At 39.9% G+C, this 25,653-nt stretch overlaps 1 protein-coding gene across 3 annotated transcripts; it reads right to left on the reverse strand.

Annotated features, from left to right (window-relative positions):
* Positions 1-913: 913 nt before the first annotated feature.
* On the reverse strand, positions 914-21,709 carry LOC139478433 (uncharacterized). Of its 3 annotated transcripts, none has more exons than XM_071260909.1 (11): positions 21,572-21,709; positions 21,268-21,470; positions 13,524-13,629; positions 8,021-12,265; positions 6,549-6,659; positions 6,320-6,397; positions 6,058-6,141; positions 5,346-5,429; positions 4,970-5,053; positions 4,790-4,862; positions 914-2,501 (listed from the first exon to the last, which is right to left on the reverse strand). In XM_071260909.1, exons 4-10 carry the CDS (start codon positions 12,255-12,257, stop codon positions 4,792-4,794), a joined length of 4,749 nt encoding a protein of 1,582 aa, XP_071117010.1. In that variant the 5' UTR covers positions 12,258-12,265; positions 13,524-13,629; positions 21,268-21,470; positions 21,572-21,709; the 3' UTR covers positions 914-2,501; positions 4,790-4,791. The 3 variants fall into 3 exon arrangements, with proteins under 3 accessions (XP_071117010.1, XP_071116995.1, XP_071117003.1); XM_071260894.1 differs by having other exon boundaries at positions 13,445-13,629; XM_071260902.1 differs by lacking the exons at positions 13,524-13,629; positions 21,268-21,470.
* Positions 21,710-25,653: the final 3,944 nt, after the last annotated feature.

Here is a 25,653-nt window from a genome sequence, read left to right on the forward strand (position 1 = left end):
TTCCAGCTATTTGACAATCCAGTGATTAATATCATGAGCATCGATCCACGTAATTGGGATCGATGACATGTATCAACCAAGTCAGCAAGTCTGACCACCCAATCCTGTTAGTCGCCTTTTACAAGTATAGGTTGCTGAAGACCTATTCTACCCCGGCGTCTTCACTGGCTGGGTGGTCATAGACATGAAGTTTGGTGTAGTCATCAGTGTGGTCATCGGCATCTGGAGTAGTTGTTTCTGTACAGGCGAGGTGTTTGCCTGTCAACGTTGATAGGAGAGACGCATGTGAGGCCGATCTTAGAGGTGTAGACGCTGGTAGTGGGCCCCAGCCGGGAAAAAAAGCCATGGCAAATGGAGAGGAGTAAGATATTTTCTTTTTGGCTTGTCTAGAAGCTTGCTGTGAACCGCGCATGTTCCAACTACAGATTTACACATGGTAACTATGTAGAGGGCCCCACTTAAATGTACATCTTGACTACAATACAACCAGTTGCAGCCATAGTAGTACATGAAACTGAGTCAAATATCACAATACAGCAAAACATAATATGTTTGGGGGCACAGCACATACTTGCTGAATATTACTTTTCATAATTTGTACCTGCCTGATATTTCATTGTAGTTTTTTTTCTTCTAGACTGTAGAAGTGATGCTCAGCTTCTAAAAGCATGTGTAAAAGACCACATTGACAGTAGGGGCCTGTAGTTCAGTGCTGAAATCCATACACAACTTTCATAGGGTCTCATTTCAAGAACTGTTTCCACTTTATAAACTGAAAAACTAAAACACAACAAAAGATTTCATAATAAATCAAGTATCATCGTATTGGGTTTAAACCAACATTCAAAAGCTGTGCTGTCAGCCGCACATAAATAATAAAAACATGACAACACCAAGGAAGTTCTGTTCAGCATTTATTTTTTTTGTACAAAAGTAGGAAAACAAACTGTTATTTTTTCTTTTTAAGAAACAATCATTACTATTCAATATAAAAAAAAGTTAACATGGAACACTTCTTTGAAAATGAAGCCAGATAAATTATGCAAAATATACATATTTACATGAATGTTGACAATTAATGTCATACCTTGAACACAAACTCTACACAGAACCAATATAGGTACATTCCGAACACTTATTCATCATTTCTCAAGTGGACATGTCCTGGAGAGATATGCTGACATCAAATCTTGGAATTCCTGAGATATTATCTATGATTGAAGTATGAGGTAACATGAACATAATAATTTCTCTGCATACATGACACTGGATGTTCTCCATAACCCTTCATGAGTATGTTCAAGATGATGTTTTTTTGGGGGGTATTTCCACTATTATTAACATCAACAATACTGTGTGTAACTATGAGCACTTACCTACAAAACACAACTATAATTTTTCATTTGGCACATACAAAAACACAAAGTATAGGCTACAAATCAATAGTTTAAAAAGATATATCAACAACATAGAATTAATGGAATATTGATAACTTACACTGGTTTCATTATACAAAGACCCTTGTCTTCTTACACATTACATTGTGAGAACATAACTTTTGAAAATGAACTTTAATTCAGTATGTCTAAAATCAATTTCCAGAACTCTCATTTGGAAAACAATACAAGACATGCCTTTGATGAAAGGCAATATATTATGATACATGATCTAATAGTGGAAGACTATCATTTGTAACTGTGAGTGAGTTGGGTTTATCACCGCTTTTATCAGTATTCCAGTTACATAGCAGCATGTCAGCTTAATGTGGGAGGAAAGCCCAAAGTGATGCAGGTCTCGGACATTTACCACTTTGGTAAAACCCACGAGCATAGGTATGGTGTTGACAAACCAGGAAACATAATCGGGGCAAACCGGGATTCGAACCCACAATCATAGGTTTCTGGGGTGCCCAAGGGACGCAACTCTGCACAGCGAATCGCGGTGCCTTAGACGATTGTAACTGGACAACTTAAATGCGATGCAGAGGAAATCATGAGATATAAGCAAACAATCGCACAACATTGGTCACATCTGTAATCTTCATCTGAATGATGAGGACTTCATGTGTTTCTACAGACTCTATAGGTTTACCATGTTTACTTCAGCATTTACTAACTATACTTTCCCTTATTTACAATACCATCCACAAAAGGAGCAACTATTTGATATTGTGGCAGGAGTCTTGTTTAAAAGAAAGTTAGTTGGTCAACTTCCCCTTTCACGGGAAAGCAGTGAAGCAATGTCCCCAAACTTTCCATATCTAAGAAAGATCACAGGACCCCACCAGATCAAACATGCTCAATCCCCAAACAGGTTGCTAGTTTAGGATAATTAAAGAGCTTGTTATGAGTATCAAAAACAAATCTCATCAGAACTAATTGCAAACAAGATAAAGAAAGTAACCTCCATGTAGATATTGCATATAATTGGTATAATCAATACCTATAAACTGTCTTTTTGAGCATCAGCACATTGATTGTGGCAGGTCTGTCATACTTGCTCTGAAACATAAGTGAAATATAACATTAATATCCATGAGAAGCAAAAACCAAAAAAATTAAAAATCACTTCTTAAGACCAGTTTTATTGCAATATTGATATTGATTATCTTGACTGGGCGCCGCCATTTGGTTTGAAACATATGCAAGGGATATTGGAGGTGGTATTTGATTGGTCCATAGGAGAGCCTTAGAAGGGGCATAATAATCACTGGTGGCGCTACGACCGAGCCTAGGAATTCCAGCCTAGTTCAGCAAGGGTGGAAACTGGACCTTAAAAGTCAGTTAACTCTCTTGCCTTTGGAAGATGGTACACCACCAACAAGCTCCCAAACCTCAACTTGCTCTCTCATACAGGTAAACAAATCAACATAAACATAAGGTGTAATTTTGGTTAGTATAACTAAGAAGAGAATGACTACTACGGTGGTCGATCTCCAAAGACTTGCCTGCAACCATTGCTTTCTTATGTTTTACAAGGAATGTAATAACATATTGGTTTCATGCTTAATGCAATACACACACTAAAGTTAAGCACCCCAAGACATAATGAATCATAACATGTCACCTTACTTTCAACTGTAATGATGATTTTAACAAGGATTGTGTTCCATTATAAGGATGTGACCCTTCAATGTGTGTTGGTGACGTCAGAACTCGCCATGGCATGAACCTCATTTCTCTAAAATACTGTATGATCAGGCATCAGATTTGAGTATTCAAATCTCCTGTCTTGCAATGATTAATCATTCCCTGTGGACATGGCATGGAGGAGGATATCTGAGGTACCAGGATGGTAAACAATCAGAATGCATTCATCATGGTGGTCCTGCGAAGCTATTGGCAGTCAACTGGGCAGTAATCAGATCGGTGAGGAAACATGGTCAAACCAATGCTGACAAGAACCTTCCATGATCAGGACAACCTCCTGTGACATCACAGAGTGTACAGTGCACTGCTTCGATTAGTATGACAACATCCATTTGGCAAAGAGTCCTGAAGTGACAATGTGCCCAACTGATATCTGTCCATCAGAACCACTTGGGAAGAGCAGGAATGACATCCAGGAGAGTCATCTAACACACCCTCCTGGAATATAACCATCAGAGGTTCCATTTAGCATGGTGTTTATCATTCTTGGACTTTAAGAAAGTAGCTGAAAATCCACTGGATGGATGAAAGCAGCATCCTGCACGTCACGGATGGACAAAAAAAGGTTTCGAGGCACAAGAATATGACCCATGCACTCAAGAACATCAGGCCAACTGTACCTTGTGGGGATGGCTCAGTAAAGATAAAGTGTATCTCACACAATTCGAAGCAGGACTTAGTCACCACACAAGGCAACCTCACAGGTAGTCAGTACATCCTATATGTAGTGGAACCAGTTTTTGTTCCCAATTTTGACACCCACCCACTTATCACAAGACCTCAATTCATGGAAGATAATGCCACAATCCTTCATGAGGCCAGATCTGAGTCAACTGGAGTAAGCTTGGGACATCTTTGGCCGCCATACACAGGCACTGGCGCATCCTGTACAGAATCTGTGTGAAATTGAAGCAGCTTTCCTTTGGGAGTGGCCACAATTACCCCTTCAGCAGATAGCAGATCAGACGTGGGACTGGAGGGATGAGACATCATTGAGGCCATCATGAAGGCAGTAAGTTTTTATCCAGAAATATACATCCAAAATTGTCATCTGAATTCTGCAGCTCCATACGCAAAAGAGGTATTTTTGGGGTGAAAACATCACCAGTGATTGTGCTACAATGTCATGATATAAAATCTTCGTACAATGACGAGCAAAACAACTGAGTCACTAAGCCAGACCACACCATCAATTCATTTGCCTCTTACCACAAGCACTGGATGCTGGAGACCGATTGAAGAAGTCAGCTGAATATAGCCAGAATAAATTCAGTTTCTCCAGTAGATGGAAAATAATACCAAAGAGAAAATATCAAATTTGGATCTCAGAATAAGCACACCATAAGAAAGAATGTTTTATGCCACTTTTAGCAATAACCCAGCAATAACCCGGCAATAAATCACTGCAGGGGACACCAGAAAAGGGCTTCACACAGTGTACACTTGTGGAGAATTGAACCCACCCCAATTAAATAATAGGGATTTGCAATATAACTGATATCAAATGACATCATAGTCATGGTCCACATACTGTTTATGTGCTCATGTCTTTAGACATATATCAACATCAATTATGTTTTTCTTTTTAAGAGGCCATTTCCAGCAAGTACTATGAACTACCTTATTCATCCATTTCTTACCGTTACGCACTTCCTGTTGCATCGGCTTCATCATCCACCACTCTGTATGTTCCAATGAGTTTCTCCAAGAAATCTGTAGATGACAGGACACATAAATTTAGCTACTAATGTTCATCCGCCCCAAAAGTACCTCAACTTGATTGCCCATACAAACTAAGTGACCAAAAGACTAACACTCACCCTTGTGATGATCCCTTTCCTTAGCAAGTGCTACGTTTTCCTCTTGCTTGGCCTGTAGGTCCCTTTTCAGCTGAGACAGAACATCTGCAACAATAAATATGAAAATGAAGTTTGGTATACACCTGTCAAAAATTAATTCATGAACAACACATTGGACAGATCCACTAGAAACATGAAGTTTGGTATTTTGGTCTGTTTCTTGAATTGTTATTAAACTGACAGGATAATACTGTCATTCAATATCATGATCCCTCACTATTATATTTTTGGGACAACCATTTTATCACAAGAACATATTTAATTTCATTTATGTTCTTATAAAACGGACAACAGTGTAGGCAACATCCAGATGAACTAGTTAAAATCATCATCATACCTTCAAGCTCTTCATATTTCTGTTCCAAAGAAAGGTTATTTTCCTTTGAAACACTTAGCTCAGATTTTAGACTAGTCACATTTCCTGAAAAAAATCATATTGAAAAAATAGAGTTATATTTAATAATGAGATAAGTTGTAGTTAATTTGTGACAAGTATTACGTGAATTTGCATATTATGATCCCAAACATATTTTGTACCTTTGTAAGTGATTAGTTCTTGGGTTTAGGTGATGAGGTGAAATGGCGTTTAACTTCATGTTCAAGATTATTCGACTTATATAGAGTCAAATGTTAACGCGCATAGTGCTAGCCCACTGAGATACCATGTCCCAGTATACAGACTCAAGCGCCCACTAGCCCTTGTTTTAGCCCCTTAACGGCAAGCGCCAGGCAAGGTAACAGCAAGTACAATCTTTAACATCTTTTGGTATAATGCAGAAAGGGACCGAAAAATCGACCTTGTGCTCTCCAAACAGACGCTCTAACCACTAAGCCACGGAGGCTGGTCTTTTTGGGATTGGAAAAGTCGGAAATTTTAAGTATTACAACAAAATATTATTATTTAAATATACATGTGACTGTTCAAAACGACAAACTTTGTAATCCCATTTCATGCCAAATTGGCAGTAAAGAATGAGTGTCTTGGGCCAATCCATGTTATCCAATGGCAGCAAGTAATGTAAAAGTCACATGATGGAGTGTATACGTACCTTCATGTTTCTTACATTTTTCTTCCAGGTCAGTCTTCCTTATTTTAGCCTCAAGTACCTCCGTCTTGACACATGCCAAGTCAGCTGAAAGTGAGGATAAATATACCAATTTAATAAACCTTTCTGCAGCAGTTTCCTCGAAAACATTCACTAAGAGAACAAACATTGTTCATTGTGCTAAGGCCATCAGAACAAAACAGGTTTGAATGTTGGCATATAATTATTGACAAGGGAACTGTTCCAAATAATAACAAATGCTAACCTGCCATCTCCTTGTGTTGTTCTTTCAGAGTCACAAATGCCTGTAGGATGTACTCTCGAGATTCATTGAAGATGTCATCTGGAATACATATATTTCATTATTATCATAATCAAATTCCTTTCACAAGATACAAAATTAGTGGGAACATGTTAATGCTACTGACAAGATAATTAGAGCATCTATCAATATCTTATACAAACAACCAATCTGCAACACATTGGATTCTCACCAAGGAGTCTTTTCTTGGAAACTGGCTCCTCCTTGGTACCACCATCATCTTCCAGCTTTCGCTTCAGTCCACTAGTCTTTGATAAACAGCCATCAGTCATTCCCTGGGTGCCTAGAAGGAGACAAGAAAATTGTGGCTTCAAGTCTTATTGTGATAATTTGTCTCAAGTCAGTCATGCCATGATAATAATACATGAACAAAGATGCCAACCCTAATTGAAGCTTTGGAGTAATCAGTGGGGTAAAAAAAGCGTAATTTCATGTGAAAAAGAGTAATGTCAAGAGTACCTTGACATGATGCTGGTTTTCGCTTCAACATTTTCGTTATGCCAATAAGTAAGTGAAGCATGGGTACACATGCATTAATGCTCGTAATATAGCCACACACTATATTAAAAACAGGGTGATAAAGCTCAAAATAAGCAGATAAAATGAGTCCACTTGCGTTTATATGGTTAAATGTGACTAAACAGAACAGGATGAACCTCGAAAAAAATGGACATGAACATCTAAAAAGTACTCAAAAATAAAGGTGAGGTGAGGTGAAATGGGGTTTGAGATCGCGTCCAGGATTATTGCACTTATATAGCGACGTGCATGTACGTGTGTGTGTTTGTGTGGCTGCTTGTACTAGTCCGGACTGATGCCGATTTATAGTGCTAGCTCACTGAGATACCATGCCACAGTATAACACGAATACCCCACTCAGACACAGTATACTGACTCCAAGCCGACCAGTCCTTGTTTTAGCCCCTTAATGCCAAGCACCAGACAGGGTAACCGCTGACGCCTTTTGGTATGACGCGGCCAGGGATCGAACAATACTAACTGTATTGCGGAAAGACAAAGCTGTCTTTCGAGTTCTTAAGAAAAATCAGTGTACATGCAATTAGCTCCCTGTAGCATGCTTCACATGATCGGTGCATTAACAATTTGCTCTCCATGAAATTTTATACATGAAAATAATTCGTTAACAAAAATGTCAAAAATTGTAATGTCAAAAGTGAGTGAGTGAGTGAGTATGGTTTTACGCCGCTTTTAGTAATATTCCAGCAATATCACGGCGGGGGACTCCAGAAATGGGCTTCACACATTGTACCCATGTCGGGAATCGAACCCGGGTCTTCGGCATGATGAGCGAACGCTTTAACCACTAGGCTACCCAACCGCCCCGTAATGTCAAAAGAATAATGGTTGGCATCTCTGCATGAACCACTTCCTGAAATTACAAATTCAATGCTGGTTCAACATTTGTGATAAGGAGTTGTCAACTTGAATAACTGAAAAATAAAATTCTACTTGATTTGCCATTTGCAATAATTCCTATCAAACATAATAAGCCTGTGTCTTCAGTTTTCTTTTTAGAGACAGAGAAATAACATGGTATGTGCACATTTTAAGAAGATATTTCTTCCCAAATCCTGCTTGTCTAATGCTGCTTTTTAGTTATTGGGTAACTTGAATAATACCTACCTGACTTTTCATTGTCTCTGCTGCTAGTGTTTTCATGGTGATGTAATACCTTGCCAGCTGCATCATGTTTCCCTTCAAGTGAACAGTGTGAGAGTATTTTCTTCTTTGAAGGGGATGGGCAGCTACTGTCATCATGGCTGTCAGACTCTGATGCCAGTAATGGCTGCAGACTTTTGCGTTTAAAGCCATTCTTAATAAGCTTTAGTTTGGGATAAGGCTCCCCAAAGTAAGCGAAGATTTTCCGCACATATTTCTCTTTGATTAGGAAACAATCCCCTGGGATAACAGGGGGTAGCTTTGGCTCTAACCGAGACAGGTAATGAGCATTGTCCATGGTGCATTCTGCTACATGCATATCCTTATGAATTACAACCTTCACAACTTCTTCTTTAGAGAAAAGTTGAAATATATCCTGATAAACATAGCATTTTTCTCCATTAACCACAATGTAGCGCAGTGTTCTGTCTGGCATCTTGTCTTTCTGAATGATAGCAAAGCCTCCTCTTATCACCTCACAGTCCTTATCATCTGTTCCCTCCTCACTGACTGCCGAGGAATGGTTCCGCACTGGCTTTCCGTCACAGTAAATATCTGTGGCATCACTCACATCAGAGGCTGCACCCTCATCTTCCTGTTCAGCTGACTGTGCCATGTGGGCAAATTCATCATTGCCAGATGCATCATCTGAATCAAGAGACTGACTGGAGACCTTATTCAACTGAACATCACCTGGACCATCACCTTCTAATGATTGAGATGGGGACTTCAGGCCAGTCAAGGCTTTTGACTGCTGATTTGATTGCACAGTACTATCTGGAGAGACTGAGCGTTCCTTTTGCACAAAGTCATGTTCCTCTCTTGTAGCTATTGCACACACTGGTGGGTTTGAGCTGACACAGTTTTCTTCAGCACACAACTTTATCTTGAGCATGTGATGATACAACTTTTGAGCGTTTACCAACAACACCACTCCCATCTGACTTGAAAATTTTATTTGTTTATAGCGGAGATACTTCTCAACTTCTCTCCGACAACTATGTGTCAATGTTTTGTGATTAATTTTGAGTGTACAGGTTTTGGTCTTGTAAACATGAGAAGTGTCATAAGCAGACAAGCAACATTTGACAAATTCCTTCATGACGAGATGTTTTCCATCAGGTAAGTTTATCATTAACAACTTCTGTCCATGAAACCAAATGAATTCACCATTAGAGGGCAAATAGGCATTGTCTTCAGTGTAAACATCCACTTCTTCTAAGCTGGTATTAGCATTCACATCTAAGGTTGGTGTTGATCCATCCCATGTTAAGGATCTCTTATTTTTATTACCTCCACATTTTGAACCATTTTTATCAGGACATGACTGCCTCCGAACATGACCAATATTGTGTGGCCTCCCAGTATCATGCTTCCCTTTCTGATTCACTGACCATTTAGAATATACTTTCTCACGAGCACTGATGGTAGGAGATACTTGATGAGACTGACTTTCACTTCTATGATTACCTGTTTCTTTCACAGACTTGTCATGACTTGATCTATGGCTATTTCTGTCTTTAGTTGTTTCTGCTCTATCCCCTATACAGACATGCTGTTCTTTCGTGGAGCTGTTTTTTTCTGCATTGCACTTTTTGTTTTTTTCATGATGTTTGAGACTCTTGTCTCTGCTATCCGAGAGGGACTGCTTGGATTTCTCTTCATTCAACTGTAAACTGCTTGATGATACTTCTGTTGACTTTTGGCGCTTCTTCTCTGCATCATGAGGACTGGACAACTCCTTGCCCTCAGAGACAGTGTCAGATGCTCCACTTCCTTTGGATTTGGCAGTTTTCCGAGCTGAAAGGTTGTCAAGAACAGAAAATAAAGGTTCTGTGTCAAGACTTGCTTTGTATACTTCTAGTTTCTTCTTGAAAGTTGAGCCTGCAGTTTTGCTTGACCCCTCACTATGTCTTCTTGACTCAATGGTTTTGCTCTTTGAACATGCTGTATCTTCTGCAGGTGTATCAACATCTGCATCTGTGCTGGAATTGGACTTTTTAAGAGGAGAAATCCTGCTTTCTCTCTTCTTATGTTTTATCACAGGCAGAGGTGGATCATATATTCCTAGACTTCTTGAAACTGTTTGATTTTCAGAATGTGTTTTTTTCATAGAAGAATTCTCCAAATGTTTGACTGAGTGTTCATGGGACACAGAAATACTGGATGTTTCAGTGACATCCATGTCATCTGTAATAATAAGAGTGTCCGATTGGGGCTGTAACTCACCCAATTCCTTATCAACAGAACTGTTACTCTGGTTCTGATTCTCAACACATGTCACAGTTTCAATTTCAACCATCTGTTCACCTAATACTGGTTTAGAAGTCAATGTATCCAACAAATCACTGCTCTTACTACCAGATAGCCACCTATCTACTGAATCAGACACATCAGCAGTGAAAGGGCTGAGCACATTCATATCAAAGCTTCTTAATTGTTTTGAAAGAGACAACGCTTGTATTGATGATTCACTTTTTCTGGATGTTTGATCTTCAACCAACACAGGCATTGAAATGATATCTGAATGTGTCTCAGCAGCTTTTGTAAGTTGTTGAGCACGGGGTGTGGATTCTTCTACAGGAGGAGCAACTGGTGCTGGAACTGGTGCTGCAACTGGTGCTGCAACTGGTACCACAACTGGTACCACGACAGGTTCCTTGGCTGTAGATTCAAGGAGACTCACATTACAGTTTGGATCCACAGTCGGCGCTGGTGGACTTTTAGCCATGCGAATTAACTGTCTTAAATGCTCCTTTGAATCAGGCAACACAGATGTTTCTTTCATGGATCTTGATAAAGAATTATTTGGACGTATCTGATCTGTTGCAGGTGCTTGCAGAGACTGTTGGGGAGCTGTGTCTGAACAATTGGAGTCTCTGGTATTCGTATTCACGAGGCTTCTTGAATTACATATCGTCTGGAGTTGCGACAAAGCTTCATCAAAAAAAGATGCATCTTCAGGGTCAGATTGAACATTTGACTGCTGAGACATTGTTTGTGGAAATGAAATACTAGATCTACTGTCACTGTTTACAGACCCTGCATGCATGGTTGGCTGACTAGATGACTGACTTATTTGTTGTTGAGAGTAAATCCACTCCTTTTGTACTCTTGTGGTTTCTTGATGAGAATCAAGAGATGTTGCATGAGAACTGTATGTACTAACTGTTCCATAAGAGCCTGGTACAGTGAAAGGAACAGATTGGCTACTTGCCTGTACAACCATACCAATGGGCTCTTGATGTCTCTGTTGAGGACTCACTCTTTCAGCAGGCTGTTTTACAACTCGTCCAGATTCATACCTCTCAGCAGGCATCTTATACCACCTTGACTGGCTGGACATCGCTGTTGAAACACTCTGTGGAATGACTGACCTAGAATTATCACTACCTCTTTGGTAAAAGTTAGTCTGTGTGCTCCCTTGGGCTGGATATGGGGGTGGAGGCTTTACATAACTGGTGGGTGTGAAAGTACTGTTCCCTCTCGCAGACATTCCATTAATTTGAAATTGTTGGATGTTTCCTCTGTTTGGGTGATTTTCAAAGCCACCAGTGCACTGCTGATTAACCTGTAACATGCCAAGGTCGGCAGACAGCTGTTGAGGTTGTCTTGTGACCTGAGCATTGGCATTGTCTTGAACTCCTGGCATTTGTTGTATATCAATGCCTGTCACATGTTTCACTATGTTAAAAAAATATGGCTGAAAGAAATTTGTCAAAAACAAATCACCATTTATACAATCCAACAATTGCTGATTTGTGCAAAGCCTTGCCAAGAATGCTTGAACTTTCCTTCGAAAGCAAAACTGATCTTCTCTTGCTAAATGTTGAATATCATAGTTCTGTATCCGTTGTTCGTCTTTTGCAGCATCAAGCAGCTTGCCAAATTCAACACAAGCTTGTCTACTAATTTTACAATGCTGCCACCATGGACTGGCTTGAGCATTGCTATACTGTGTATTGGGAGGCCTGCATGGCACGGTTTTGTCAATGGAGGTTTGGCGGGGGGCATAGTTCATCTGACTGCCCATGCTCAATGAATTTGCAGGGAGAGAATTTACAAGATTTGAAAGGACGGGTATTCCGTGGTTAGAAGCTGGGTACATGTTGCTTGATGCTGAAGACGGTGGCCACCCAGTTTGTCTTGAACTCATCCCTCCGGACTGCATGTACTGGTGGTTTCCAATGTTTTCTGCCATGATCTTTCCTGTTGATAAAACAGAAAAGCATGAGAACAAAGGAAGTAAAGCAGGACTATGCTTCTTTTGGTAGAATTGTGTATTGTGTAATTGCAGACTTTGCAACACACTGCATCAATGAGGAGGAATTACGCAACTCATGTTCCTGCAATGATTGCAGGTTTTTTGTTTAATGTCGCACCCAGCAACATTTAAGCTATATGACACTGGCCTGTAAATAATCAAGTCAGGGCCTGACAATCCAGTGATGAATATCATTAGCTTTGATCCACACAACTGAGATACAATGACATGCATCAGGTAAGTCAGCAAACCTGAATACACAGATCCTGTTAGTCGCTTCTTACTGCAGGCATGGGTTGCTGAATACCTACTCTAACCCTGCAATGAATGAATACTATTACTATTGATTAAGCCACAAAAATAAACGTGCCAGTGTTTCAGGCAACATTGACTCGGCATACATGTGTCAATAAGTGGGGTGTTTTTTTATTAAATATTTGTTCTAATAATGTATAATTCAGACGGCTTGTCTAGAACTGATGTTGGTTGCAAAGTCTGTTAGTCAAAAAGCTATGGCAACGATAATACGCAGAAACATCAAAACAAATTCAAAATGTAAAACAGGGTTTCTTTATGTCTGTTGCCAGCTATGAAACAATTGGTCGGTTGGGTAACATGAAAAACACAAGCTTTTTATTTTTGGTCATGCTTGAAATGGTCTGTCTTGGGCTCCACATGACTACAGCTCAGTCTAATATAATATTGACTTTCTTTCTGTTTGATTGACCGATTAACTTGAAGAGATTGTCTTGAAAAGGAAGGGTTTAGTAATGCTGATTGAATCTGTTAATTGAGGCAATGGAAATTAATTAGATACACTCATTTAGCATCTAGATTTCGAGATTGTCTTTAAAGGAAAAGCTTGGTCAAGCTACAGATCCACATATGCGGACTGATAACCACAGGAAATTCTGATACATAAATAAATGGATCAATAACTCTGACTTGTGATTTGAGCAAGCTACATCTTCACTGGAGGCGTGGTGAAATGGGGTTTAACCTCGCGTCCAAGATTATTGCACTTATATAGCAACTTGCATGTACGTGTGTGTGTTTGTGTGGCGATTTATAGTGCTAGCTCAGGGAGATACCATGTCGCAGTTTAACATGAATACCCCACTCACACAGTATACTGACTACGAGCTGACCAGTCCTTGTTTTAGCCCCTTAATGCCGAGCGCCAGACAGGGTAACAACAAGTACCATCTTTGAACGTCTTTTGGTATGACGCGGCTGGCGACCGAACTCTGGACCTTCCGCTCTCCAGGCGGATGCTCTACCACTGGACCACGGAGGTGGGCCATCTTCCCTGGAACCAAGCAGTGGTGAAACAAAGTGGCAAAGGCAGAAGGGAACACCGCCGATACCTCAGATTAGAATACTTTAACCATCTTGTTAGCACCTTCACATAACATACTGATATGACATTCAATTGCTATCTAGGTGAATGTGGCAGGCAGCTCTGGATAAAAGCCTGGATAATTCCAGGGATATATTAGTTGCAAACTAAGTTTCCACTTCATTAGGGATACCATTGACATTGAGAACAATTAATTATGCATGTAAATACAGAAAGAGATTCACTTTGACCAGCAAATAAACAATTTAATGACGACAATGAATTAGGCTGATCCATTTAATGTCCAAAACTGAATTTTCTGCCTTCATTGTCCATTGCAACCAAGAGAATCTTAATACACATAGCCGTTTCTGTGGCACTGAATTATTAATTTAGTCTTGATATCAATAAATTTGTATCGACACATTAACCATTTACTATTTATCAATACCCAGTACATAAAAAATATTGTGATATAGAATGACATCACCATGATCACTACATCATGCAAAGTGGGTGTAAAACACTTATCTTCTTAACTGCTTAAATTCATATGCGCGGTAACAATGTATTAAAAAAATCATTACATATGCCTCTCATTCTTCATCATGATGCATTGTCCTCTAATCAGTGGACTGCAAGTCGCCTCTGTAAAACCATAATATTAATTATCACTACAAAAGCAGGAATTGTCGGTGTTTTAACTCCAATTTCGGAATTTTTACTGATACTTGTTGCAGATTTTGGGACAAATATTGGCCTCGGAGCAAGTCTAGATAAATCCTGAGTTTTCTGGTCTAAAAAAGGTGTCAAGGCAGTGCTGGTCATAAGGTACAATGAGAGTGGCCTGTACGTTTAATGTGCACTCTGTACTGAAATGTTTTGCCATGTTTACCGTCATTAAGAAAATATGAATCCAAATGTGTTCAGGCTTTAAGATCGCTTCACACTCTTGGACATTGGCTGATTGTCACACAGCATGTCCTGAAGATATTTCCAAATGGAGTATATTTATTTAGAATACATTGTCTTATCTGTCACATGTGTTGCCAAACATATCAAGTTGTTTCAGATTTCTATGTGCCCAAAATACTCTCTTGGCATTTTCAGCAGATTTCGGCATACAGAGGTTTACTTAGGGGCCAATATTCGGCCCAAAGTCTGAGGCAAAAAGTCAGTAAAAACTCCCAAATTGGAATTAAAAGTAACCCAATTCATGTTAAAAGTTATAACTAATCACATATATGCTAATGTGATGGCTGGGTAGAGGTAACTGTATAGCACTAAAAGTGAGTGACTGAGTGAGTGAGTGAGGGAGTGAGTGAGTGAGGTTTTACGCCGCTTTTAGAAATATTCCAGCAATATCATGGCGGGGGACACCAGAAATAGGCTTCACACATTGTACCCATGTTTGGAATCGAACCCGGGTCTACGGCATGACGAGCTAACGCTTTAACCACTAGGCTACCCGACCGCCCCGTATAGCACTAATAACAGGACCAATAAAGAGACTAATGCATAGTTTTACATTGTTGCAATATTGGAAAATAAGAACATTTCAGAAATATCCATTTTGAAAAAAATAATGATTGCTTCCACCATTCGCCTGCAAATGGTTAATATTTTAGATAAATCCCTGGCATAATATCTGGACTTCCATAACTGAGCCTACCAGACCATGTATATTTCGATCACATCCCTTACTTATATATACGGAGTCAAATTAAAAACTTCACATTTTTAAAAGTAATCTCATATATGATATACAACGGACAAATGTATCAGAGAAGATAATTTACAAAGAAGGATTTTAATTAATGGTGGTAACCATAATTTGTTCCAAGCACCTACGGTATTCGGTAATAACATCAACAGTTTAAATCATAAGTCCCAAGCACGAGAATCTGATGGCACAAAAGTTCAGTAGCATGTATGGCCACCATGTGCGTTGACAACTGCCACACAACGCCTCTGCATGGACCTTGTGATGCTTGTGAACACATGATTGGGAAGACGACACCATTGTTGCTGCAAAATTGTGCCAAGATCTTGCAAATTCTGTGGTTGGTTCTGGAGAGTGCGCAGACTTCTGCCAAGAGCATCCCAGACGTGTTCGATGGGATTGAGGTCGGGAGACCTTAACGACCAGTCGATGACGTTGACTCCCGCATTCTGAAGGAAATTCCTTGTAAAAATTGCTGTGTGGGGTCTGGCATTGTGTTGGAAGATCAAACCGGGTCCATGTGCTGCCATAAAAGGCAGAAGTTCTGGTGCAAGTACCTGGTCGTGGTAAGCAGCAGCGTTGAGGTTGCCACGGATGACAGGAAGACTGGAACGTGCATTGCCACAGAAAGCACCCCACACCATGACAATTTCGCCCCGAAATCTGTCAACTTCCTGTACACAACACTGGGCGTAACGTTCATGACAGCGCCTCCACACCCTCGCCCTACCATCAGCAAATCGAAGATTAAATCGGGATGCATCACTGAAGATAATAACTTGGTCCAATTCCTCTGAGTCCATCGTAAGTGTCGCTGTGCCCACAATTGACGTTGACGTCTGTGTAATCGAGTCAGAATCGGCCCGCAGTATGGCCGTCATGCTTGAAGGTGAGCAGTTCTCAGACAGTTTCGAACAGTTTGCGCACTCATTCTACCCATAAACAGTTCATTTTGCATAGATGTAGCCATAAAAAAGGTTACGGAGGTGACGTAAGACAATCTGACGATCCTCTGCATGTGACGGTGGTACCCGTTTGCTGTAGACGTGTCTGTCAATCATTAACAGTCCGTCGACTACAACCCATCGTCCTTGTGACTTCAGCTACGGACATTCCCGTCTGCAACATGCTGATGGCACGTTCACGTTGCACATTTGAAAGGTGTGGCATGACAAATGGCCGTAAAGACTTTTGTATTTATGTGTTTTTGTTTTTTTGATAATGACTGCTAACAAGTATGGCTGAAAACACATGCGGTTTTATGGCCACGTGACCAGTTGCACGTGAAAAACCACTTATGCCACTATAGTGCTGTGCACATGATTTTGATCGATTCACATGCACAAAAACGGGTGTTATCTGAAGACAATACGTGGCCATTAGTGTTTAAATACACAATAAGGGCCCACAATGATAACTGGTCCAAATGTTAAAATTTTAGGATTGTGAAGTTTTTAATTTGGTTCAGTATATAATATATACTGAATCGTAAAAGAATTGTCACCATGGATAGATATATGAAAAACCTTTTTTGTTCAAACACTGTAAACGTACTTTGAGACATATTAAAAAGATGAAACTTGGCAAAACTGATCATCAAGGTTGAAATTAAAGTGTCAAATGTTCTTAAAGTGAAACAACACTAGTCTCTGAGAAAATGGCATCACAAGTCAGCCAAACCATCACACTTCTGCTGCCCCATTATCATCAGTCTTCACAACATGAGTGAGTAAGTTGGGTTTAACGCCGCTTTTAACAGTATTCCAGTTATACCTCGGCGTGTCAGCTTAAAGGAGCACTGATCTAACGCAATTCCCCGGAGTGGTTGTTGCCTTTGTTATTGTTTTTTCCCCCGTGGGTACCCGGATGATACACAATGCAACTGAGCGTGACCAGAGACTGGGCTACCGTCTGCAAGGACAGCTAAATAAACTTGGAGGCTGGAGGCAATATTTGTTTTACACATTTTTGCATAAACACGGATTGGTTAACTGTGATCTATAAAGATTTCGACAAAGGGCGCATGTTAATTAATTTCTTCACCCTAAACAAACAGACAAAAAGAACAGCGGAGCTCATCGGATGTCGTCATTTGGAAATACCCCAGATGGTTATAGTTTAATACTAAAAAAGTATCTATGCAGTGGAAGCATTTTCGGATTTCGGATTGCGTCGATAATACGATTACTACTCCCTTGTTGTCATCCACGTTTTCTCGTATAACCCTACACTTGTGTATTTGTCGTCATTCACTTGATGCTCAGTTAATGAATTTATTACAGGTACAATTAGTGGTAGCACCATTTAGATTACCTGACAAAGGTTCCCATTTGGCTTTTATTGTGTCTGGGGTAATTATTCAATCTAAATCCAGGTTTGAAGTGAGGTGAAATGTGTGTTATGTAATATGCACGTGGCAGACCAGCAAGAGGTGAATGATCAGTTGATTTACCTTTTTTTGAAAACCAACGGATCGTTCCTAGTCACCAAAGGATTAACAGAAAATACATTGATTAATCACTGTTATCTTGCACAGTGGATATGTCAAAAGTGAGTGTTTACATGTCTAGGTTTACTAAAACAAAGGGAATACACTAATATCATGGCGTGAAGTGCCGATGTAAAAACAACATACTTTGGTCAAAGGGTTAACTGATAATACGTTGATTGATTGATCATTGTTATCTATCACTCAATGGATTTTTTAGGAACCGTGGACATTATGAAAATAGTTGTCACGTGGGCTTTCTCAGCCGACCCTTGAGACTTGATACCTATGTGAAACACCTGAAACAATACAAGTGATCAGTTGAGAAACGAACACGGGTTATAATATCCCGAAACGATATAGATCTTTTAAAATATTTGATTGTTACAGAGACATATGACATTGAATAAGTTTCTTTGTACAGCTGCAGACGAGTGGGATATTGTTCCTTTGTGTGGATATTCACGGATACATTCCTCGAACAAGGAAGCTGCCTAAAATTTATAAACATAAATTTGGTAGGTTGTATTTATGGTATTTGCATTTTGTTTTCCTTCATTTGAACCGATTCATTCTTGTTTCTCTACGTCTTGGTTGGGAAATTCTTCAATGCGCGATAGACGTTGTTTTCACAGGTCTTTTCCTTTGTAAGCGTGTATATATTACCGTCAATTTGTAAAATGTAATTCTCTCAGGCAATTTATAAAATGTGTAAATATTTCAGTCATTTTGACTAAAAAATCTGTCCATATTGATTAAGACGATCAAAAGAGCCTACACACATCACAACAGATTTATTATGTATGATTAGAAGCCAAATAACATAGAAATGTACTTTTCAACGTAACATTTTCAGTCTCTTGGTGATGACATTAAACATCCAAATGTTTGGAATTCGTTATCATAATAATAGAGATGGAAATGTTTTTCAGTCACTTTGTAAAATTACTGAATATTTAGACGTTTAATAAATTTGAAATTGTAACACATTTTGACAGTAAAAAAATATACACACTATAAAAAAGGCAATGCTCAGGTGAAATATTTACTTTGTGTTGCAAGTCAAAATAGTGTAAATGAAAATCGCAAAATTACCAAGCAAGTGACTTATCAAAACTTCGTCACCATCACTGATGCTACCCACAAAGATACCTACATTTCCTAATTATCTCGAAAACTGTATTTCATTTTGTTGATCAATGTGACCATACGCCCTTATTACTACCCATAAAAGTGACTAATGCCAGAGCTCCAGATAAGCTTTTGGTGTTGTGGGTATTTTACCCATGCATTTTAAAATCATTGGGTATCAGTAATTCTACCTGCGTATTCAAATTTCTGTTACCCACTAGTTTTTACACATGTGGGTATTTAAGTTAAATATTTAAAAACACTATTCATCTAGTCCCTGCAAACTGGTGTTGTGTGGGTTCGAGAGCTTTATAGGACTCAAAAATACCACGATACTTCCACAAGAATGTGTGATGGCAAATGATCATGATGTAACTGTCATCGTGGAGTTTGGCAAGGTTGACGGAATGCCCCTTTATAATTTCAAAATAAGTTGCTGATTTGCTAATCGAATACGCAGGGTTACTTCACAATATTTTGACGATACGCACAAGTTTTATTTTTGTAGCGTATCTGTAATGTTCGTTGCGTATTTGATACGCTTGGATTATATTTTACTGTGTATTTCTGCATTTCTTATGCGTATTTCACGCAGATACGCAGCTTATCTGGAGCTCTGTAATGCGCTTACGAATTGCGCAGCAGAGGTCGCGAACTAGTCTAGATTTCTGCTATACATCCGGGTACTCACTGGGAAAAAACAATAACAAAGGCAACAACCAGTCCCGGGGAATTGCGTTAGATCAGTGCCCCTTTAATGTGGGAGGAAAGCCCGAAGTGATGCAGGTCTTAGACATTCGGTGAAACCCGCGAGCACGGGTATGGTGCTGACAAACCTAGAAACATAATCAGGGTGAACCGGGATTCGAACCCACAAACATAGGTTTCTGGCGTGCCCAAGGGACGCAACTCTGCACAGCGGATCGCTGGGTCTTGGATGACTGGGCCAACCGTGACCCCTTTCACAACATGAACATTGTAACAACGATCACAACGGTGACACCATACCTGAATACATCTATTGGGGTTCAGGAGGTGAAATCTGGATTCTCTTAGAGAAGAGAACGCCATGTCAGCGTCGAAATAAACATTGTCTGTCGTGTAGACATGCATTTCAATACCTTAGGGTCAGAATCAGGCCATAGACGACTGCACGTTCTTGTTCCTCAAGTGTCAATCTCGGCAGTGTCCTCAGTGCTATTCTGCGGCTACGGCGATTATGCAGGTAGCCTTTGAATGACATCCCTTTATCATGTGTTTATACCCCATTTCTGCACGAAAAGGTAATGATACGTGTAAACACGTGTTTTTGAGTACTGATTTCTTTTGCGCTTTGGTGACTCACAAAGGCTCATCAAACTTGACAAAAGTTTTGGAGCTTCCTCGCCATGGGGTATTTTCGTTGTTCTTTGCCAACTTTCATGATATTTTCATGGATTCATGTTGGTGCTTTTTCAAAGCAGGTCAGTATATCACTAAGTTATGACATAAATTGTATGAAAGACTTTAAAAAATATTATTTTCAGGAGTACAAAAAATATCAGGTATCTATATCTATGAGGCCTATCAATTGACTTAAAATTACAAAATGTTTCTTATGTCTGGCAACTATTTCTTTGGATGGCGGGAATGTTTCCATCACATGTCAAGTGACTGCATTATTCAGGTATCATATCGATTATCATTTAAGCCCTACCAGCCAGAATCAAAATGAAGTAGATTTCCCTGTCCTACTTGTTGATATGTACAGGTAAATTTCTTCAGTAAACAGATCAAGAGATTCACAATATTCAAGTCTCAGAAAAATACTGTGCGACACTTCCCTGTCATCATTATCAGATTATATAGATTTATACCATATCTGAATCATGGAAAACAAGACAACAAATATAACACATGCTGGCTTATGTAGGACCAACCTGGTCAAGCGTAAACGTAAGGTAGCAACTCTGTCAAAACAACACACTATTGATGCACGCTCCTGCGGAGGAATTGAATGAATGAACCGAGCTGTAGGCTGTGGCAGAAGCAGACGCCGGCAGTATAGGAAAACTAAGTAGGCCTAGCTGTGGTGTTGTGGTTTGCTTGATGTCTGAATAAAGGCTTCAAATAATCATGTTTGGATTAACGATGAATGAGCAATGACAAGGCAATGAATATATATTAAGACGTTTACATTTAACTTGTTCAGGTCCTATCTATGAGGCCTTTCGCGAGTGTAATCCCAATGGACAGGCAACTCAACCCACATTCTCACATAATTTACCCGAGTAAGCTTCATCCTGAAAAGGGTCCTGAGAAATTGTGTTTTTCCTCAAACTAACAAGTGCAATTTCCTAGCCACGCACCAAGGTGTGACCTACATTTCCTAGAAAACGACGGTAACATGCGACCCAGTAAAAACACCCACACTGTAAGACCATGGCAGCTTATTTGGAACGGTGCGCCAAACTTTGCACTTGAAAATCACTGCAAACAAAGGAAACTCAAGCTTTCAAAACAAACCAGCAAAGCACGATGTCGGCGAGTCGTGCTATTTCTTACAATGCATATTAACGTGCAATTCTTACCGCATTCGCATAGTATTTCCACGCAAGGTAGTATTTCCCATTCGTCTTTGACCTTAACACATCACCTCCTCAAGCTGAGGAAAGCCTTCCGACTGTTGAGAGCCGCGAGCACCAGAGCCGCGTGCACCAGAGCCTCGTGCATCTCTCAATCAGAGAGGCGGTACGTAGCCACCAACCGACCAATCGGCGTTGCACGGGTATTTCAGTTGTTCTTTAAATAGACACGTTGTTCCGTTGCGGTGCAGTGTTCGTATTTTGTTTAAAAACGAGAACAAAATCCATGCGATGATATTTCCACTATAAAATGTCAGTAAGCATCCGTACCCTACATTGCGCTATAGGGGGTTTCTTGAGGATTCCGCTATCTAGGCTGTATGTGTGCGTGCGTGTCTGTGCACGCGTTCACTGTTATACCAAATTCCTTAATGTCTCTCACCAGCGTTATTGGCATGAATTTAGAGATCTTATTATTGGTATATTTTTTGAATAATTACATGTATACATACAGTAAAACCTCTGCTCTAATTTTGATAAACAGAACAAGCATTTCTTTCAAGATATGGTTGTTATAAGTTATTATACGTTTTATTAATAAGATGTGATTTATTTTATAATATTTTATCATTATATATACTTAAACATTTTAAAAATGCATATGCGATTTTTTTAAATATTTGACAAAATGGCCGCAACAATCAAGTTAAGTTATTCTGTGTATTTATGCATGAGATAATCAAACACATCAGTGTCATTGTGTCACACAGTCATCTTTCTTTGAGTAAATATTTAAAAATGTTAAATCATTTTCTTGTGGTTCCAGTTAAAGTTGGTTATACATTTTCATTGTGTGTCAGTACAAAGCGGAGGTCAGTGTTGACACGTGATCAATACAGGCGGGGTGCGGGGATATAAACATATTCGAGGGCGTCCTTGTATATATAACGTTGACACCTTAAAGGCACAACATATTTGCTCAGTAAATCCGATGTAATTCACACAATTACACAAGTAGCGTCCAACGACATAATAACAGCTTTACAGATGGCATTTTGTTGTTTTGTTTGCAAATTAGCAGCAAACAAAACAACAAAATATAGAGTAATGATAATAGTGTATAAAAGGCATTCTTGGAAAATGACGGATGACAAAGTAAACACAATTTATGGATAACACCTTTTTTTATCATACTATAATAGCGACGTTTCGGTATAGACTCTGGGTGCATAGAATGCATAACGCCACACACATCAGTTCTGTCAACTGGGGCGACTGCGTTTTGGCGCCGCCATGGCCGTTACCTGAAGGGTGCATATAAACACACTAATTTCCAGGGCCCACTTACACAATGCGATCTTAGCGCTAAGATGATCGTAATTCCCATACTTTGACATAAGCTTACAATAGTCGTAGCACTAAGATCGCTTTGTGCAAGTGGGCCCTGGCCATTGCAAAAGAGGAATGTTGATTTTTGTAACCAACGTATAATCATTCTGACTGCATGCATGCACAAGTAATTACTGAGACAAAAGGTGAAGAAATAGCATGCACGTTGTATCTGTCAATACTATGACGTGTATAGTGTTTATTCATATGTAAAACCGTTTAACAATACATTGTACACTAAATCCAACCTGCCACGACACATATACGCCACTCCTTATGACAAAGTTCCCCAACCATCACTCCTGTAAGCTGGTGAATCACCACACGCCTTCTTTGTCTTACAAGTGCTTACGTGTACAGAAGGCTATTTTCTAACGGAAAATCAAAATTTGTCTGATACGTGTATTTAAATGGATCCAATATATCAGACGGTTGAAAAAAGAAAGAGGTTTTACTGTGAGGCAAGTGATTGAGTGAATGTTGCTCCACGTCCCAGCCACAGTCCCCGATAGCTCAGCTGCATAACCTGACAGGCTGTGTGTGGACAAGGAACCGGTCAGGTCTTGGGCACACGTTGGGGAACCGAAGTAAGAGGCCGGGACCCGGTATCGATTTCCAGCGTGGATATTAGACATTGACCAATTGACATTGGTTGGCTTTAGCTCCCTAGCTAGGGTTTGTTTCCTATGGAATAGAGACGAATGTACGCGTGCATAAAGTCGTTCTCATTCGTGTTTTACTCTAGCTGATGCAGACGGACCAGGATATAACTACACGTTGTCATGTTTCGTATCGCTACCTCAGCCAAAGCCTGTTGTTACATACAAGTCCCTGGTGATTTCAGCAGATATTTTATCAGCTGTAACTGTTGACATCTATCAATACTGTTTCTTTCCATTGGTAGTGGTTTCTATGACCACGCGTAATTTATAAATGAAAGCTGATGGTAATTTGAGTTACACATCTCACTTTGGTATTAGTCGGGGTCAGCCTTGGGAGGACCTGGCCTACTTGTCTTTGTTAGTGGATGCAGCGCCACGCGCTCTCCGTCTGCCCAGTCAACTTCTGTATAATTAGGAGATATTACCGCTAATCAAAGTCTCATTACGTCTATACCTGCCGATAAGATCATTCTTCGAAATACGACAGTTATATTGAACATTGTAAGTTAGACGTTATGTAGACATTGGTATAGTGAAAGGTAGTTGTTGGTAATTGTGACTGACTCCACCCCTGGTGTAGGGTCGGGTTGGACTCGGGAGGGGGTGACCACACAGTAGGAGGTCAAACTCAAGTCTTGACCACCACTGACCATATGGTACAAGTTCAAGGTCAAACTCATGACCGTGGCATCATGCATTGAAAAGCAGAGGGATTGTCAGTTGCTTCTGGGCAAAATGCAGGAAATGCGCCTCATGAATTATCTTTCGGAATCTCACATTAAGCTGATGCCTCTCACCCCAGTCATTCCGGTCAAGCCACAACTGAAGAGTTGTGGGGAATATAGTTGTCGTGACTTGGCACTAATATGATATGCTGTCATATCATTGAGGTTTGTTTGTTTGTTTGTTTGTTTGTTTGGTTAACGCAGCCTTGGCAATATTCTTGCTTTATAATTGCGGTCTGTAAATAATCGAGTCTGAACCAGACAATCCAATGATTGGTATCAAGAGCATCGTACCGTGCAAGTGCAATTTCCTAGCCACGCACCAAGGTGTGACCTACATTTCCTAGAAAACGACGGTAACATGCGACCCAGTAAAAACACCCACACTGTAAGACCATGGCAGCTTATTTGGAACGGTGCGCCAACATGCATCAAACAAGTCAGCGAGTCTGTCCACCCGATCCCGTTCCGTTAGTCGCCTCCTAAGGCAAGCATGGGCTGCTGAAGACCTCTTCTTACCCGGATCTCCACTGTTGTCATTGAAGTAATGTGCGTTGTAGAACATGACATGGTTCGCTTCATATACCTCACAGACTGGGTATGACTCCATGTTAATCATTCGACATATTGATAAGCATTGTTCAAAGGATGCATGTCCAACTGAAAATGTGTGTTAAATTCAAAGAATTGACGTATCTTGATTGTTAAGGAGAATGCGTGTAGAGAATTATGCTTGCATCGACATATATTACTCCATCCTTTAAACTGAATACCCAGTATCATATGTGTTTGTCAAATTTGGTAGCGATTCACAGCGATGACACATTTGTATACGTGCGTGAAACATTGCAACCTTCAACATAAAAAAAACCGGTTTCCACTGTCTGCTTCAAGTAACCGTCACCTTGACAGCAGCCACATAACCGTTTTCACGGGACTATTCCTCGCCCTCCGTTTTCTCATCTTTCATATCGAAGCGTCATTGATCGTAATTTCACAGGCACCCAGTTTCCCCTGTACACCAGAGATTGGTGTGAAGGCCGAAGAATCCGTCACCACGTATATTTCATTGGCAGAAAGTTACCAGCAGCGAGTTTAATCACAGGTCTCATTTCATTTTGATGTAGTATGTTAGATTTGGTCGATCGGAAGATCAAGATCAATATAGAAGCCAGTGCAGATAGCATTCTCGTTAACATCGCCCCATTAGAATAAACACTTCAAGATTATCCGCCAATACACCTGCATCCCTTATTGAACTCATAACCAGCTACAGTTCTGAGGCACTTTTAAGCTTCCAAAACAAACTGAA

Source organism: Haliotis cracherodii, unplaced genomic scaffold (genome assembly GCF_022045235.1).
Source record: "Haliotis cracherodii isolate W230 unplaced genomic scaffold, xgHalCrac1.p SCAF_1, whole genome shotgun sequence".
In the NCBI taxonomy this organism is placed as follows: Eukaryota; Metazoa; Mollusca; class Gastropoda; order Lepetellida; family Haliotidae; genus Haliotis; species Haliotis cracherodii.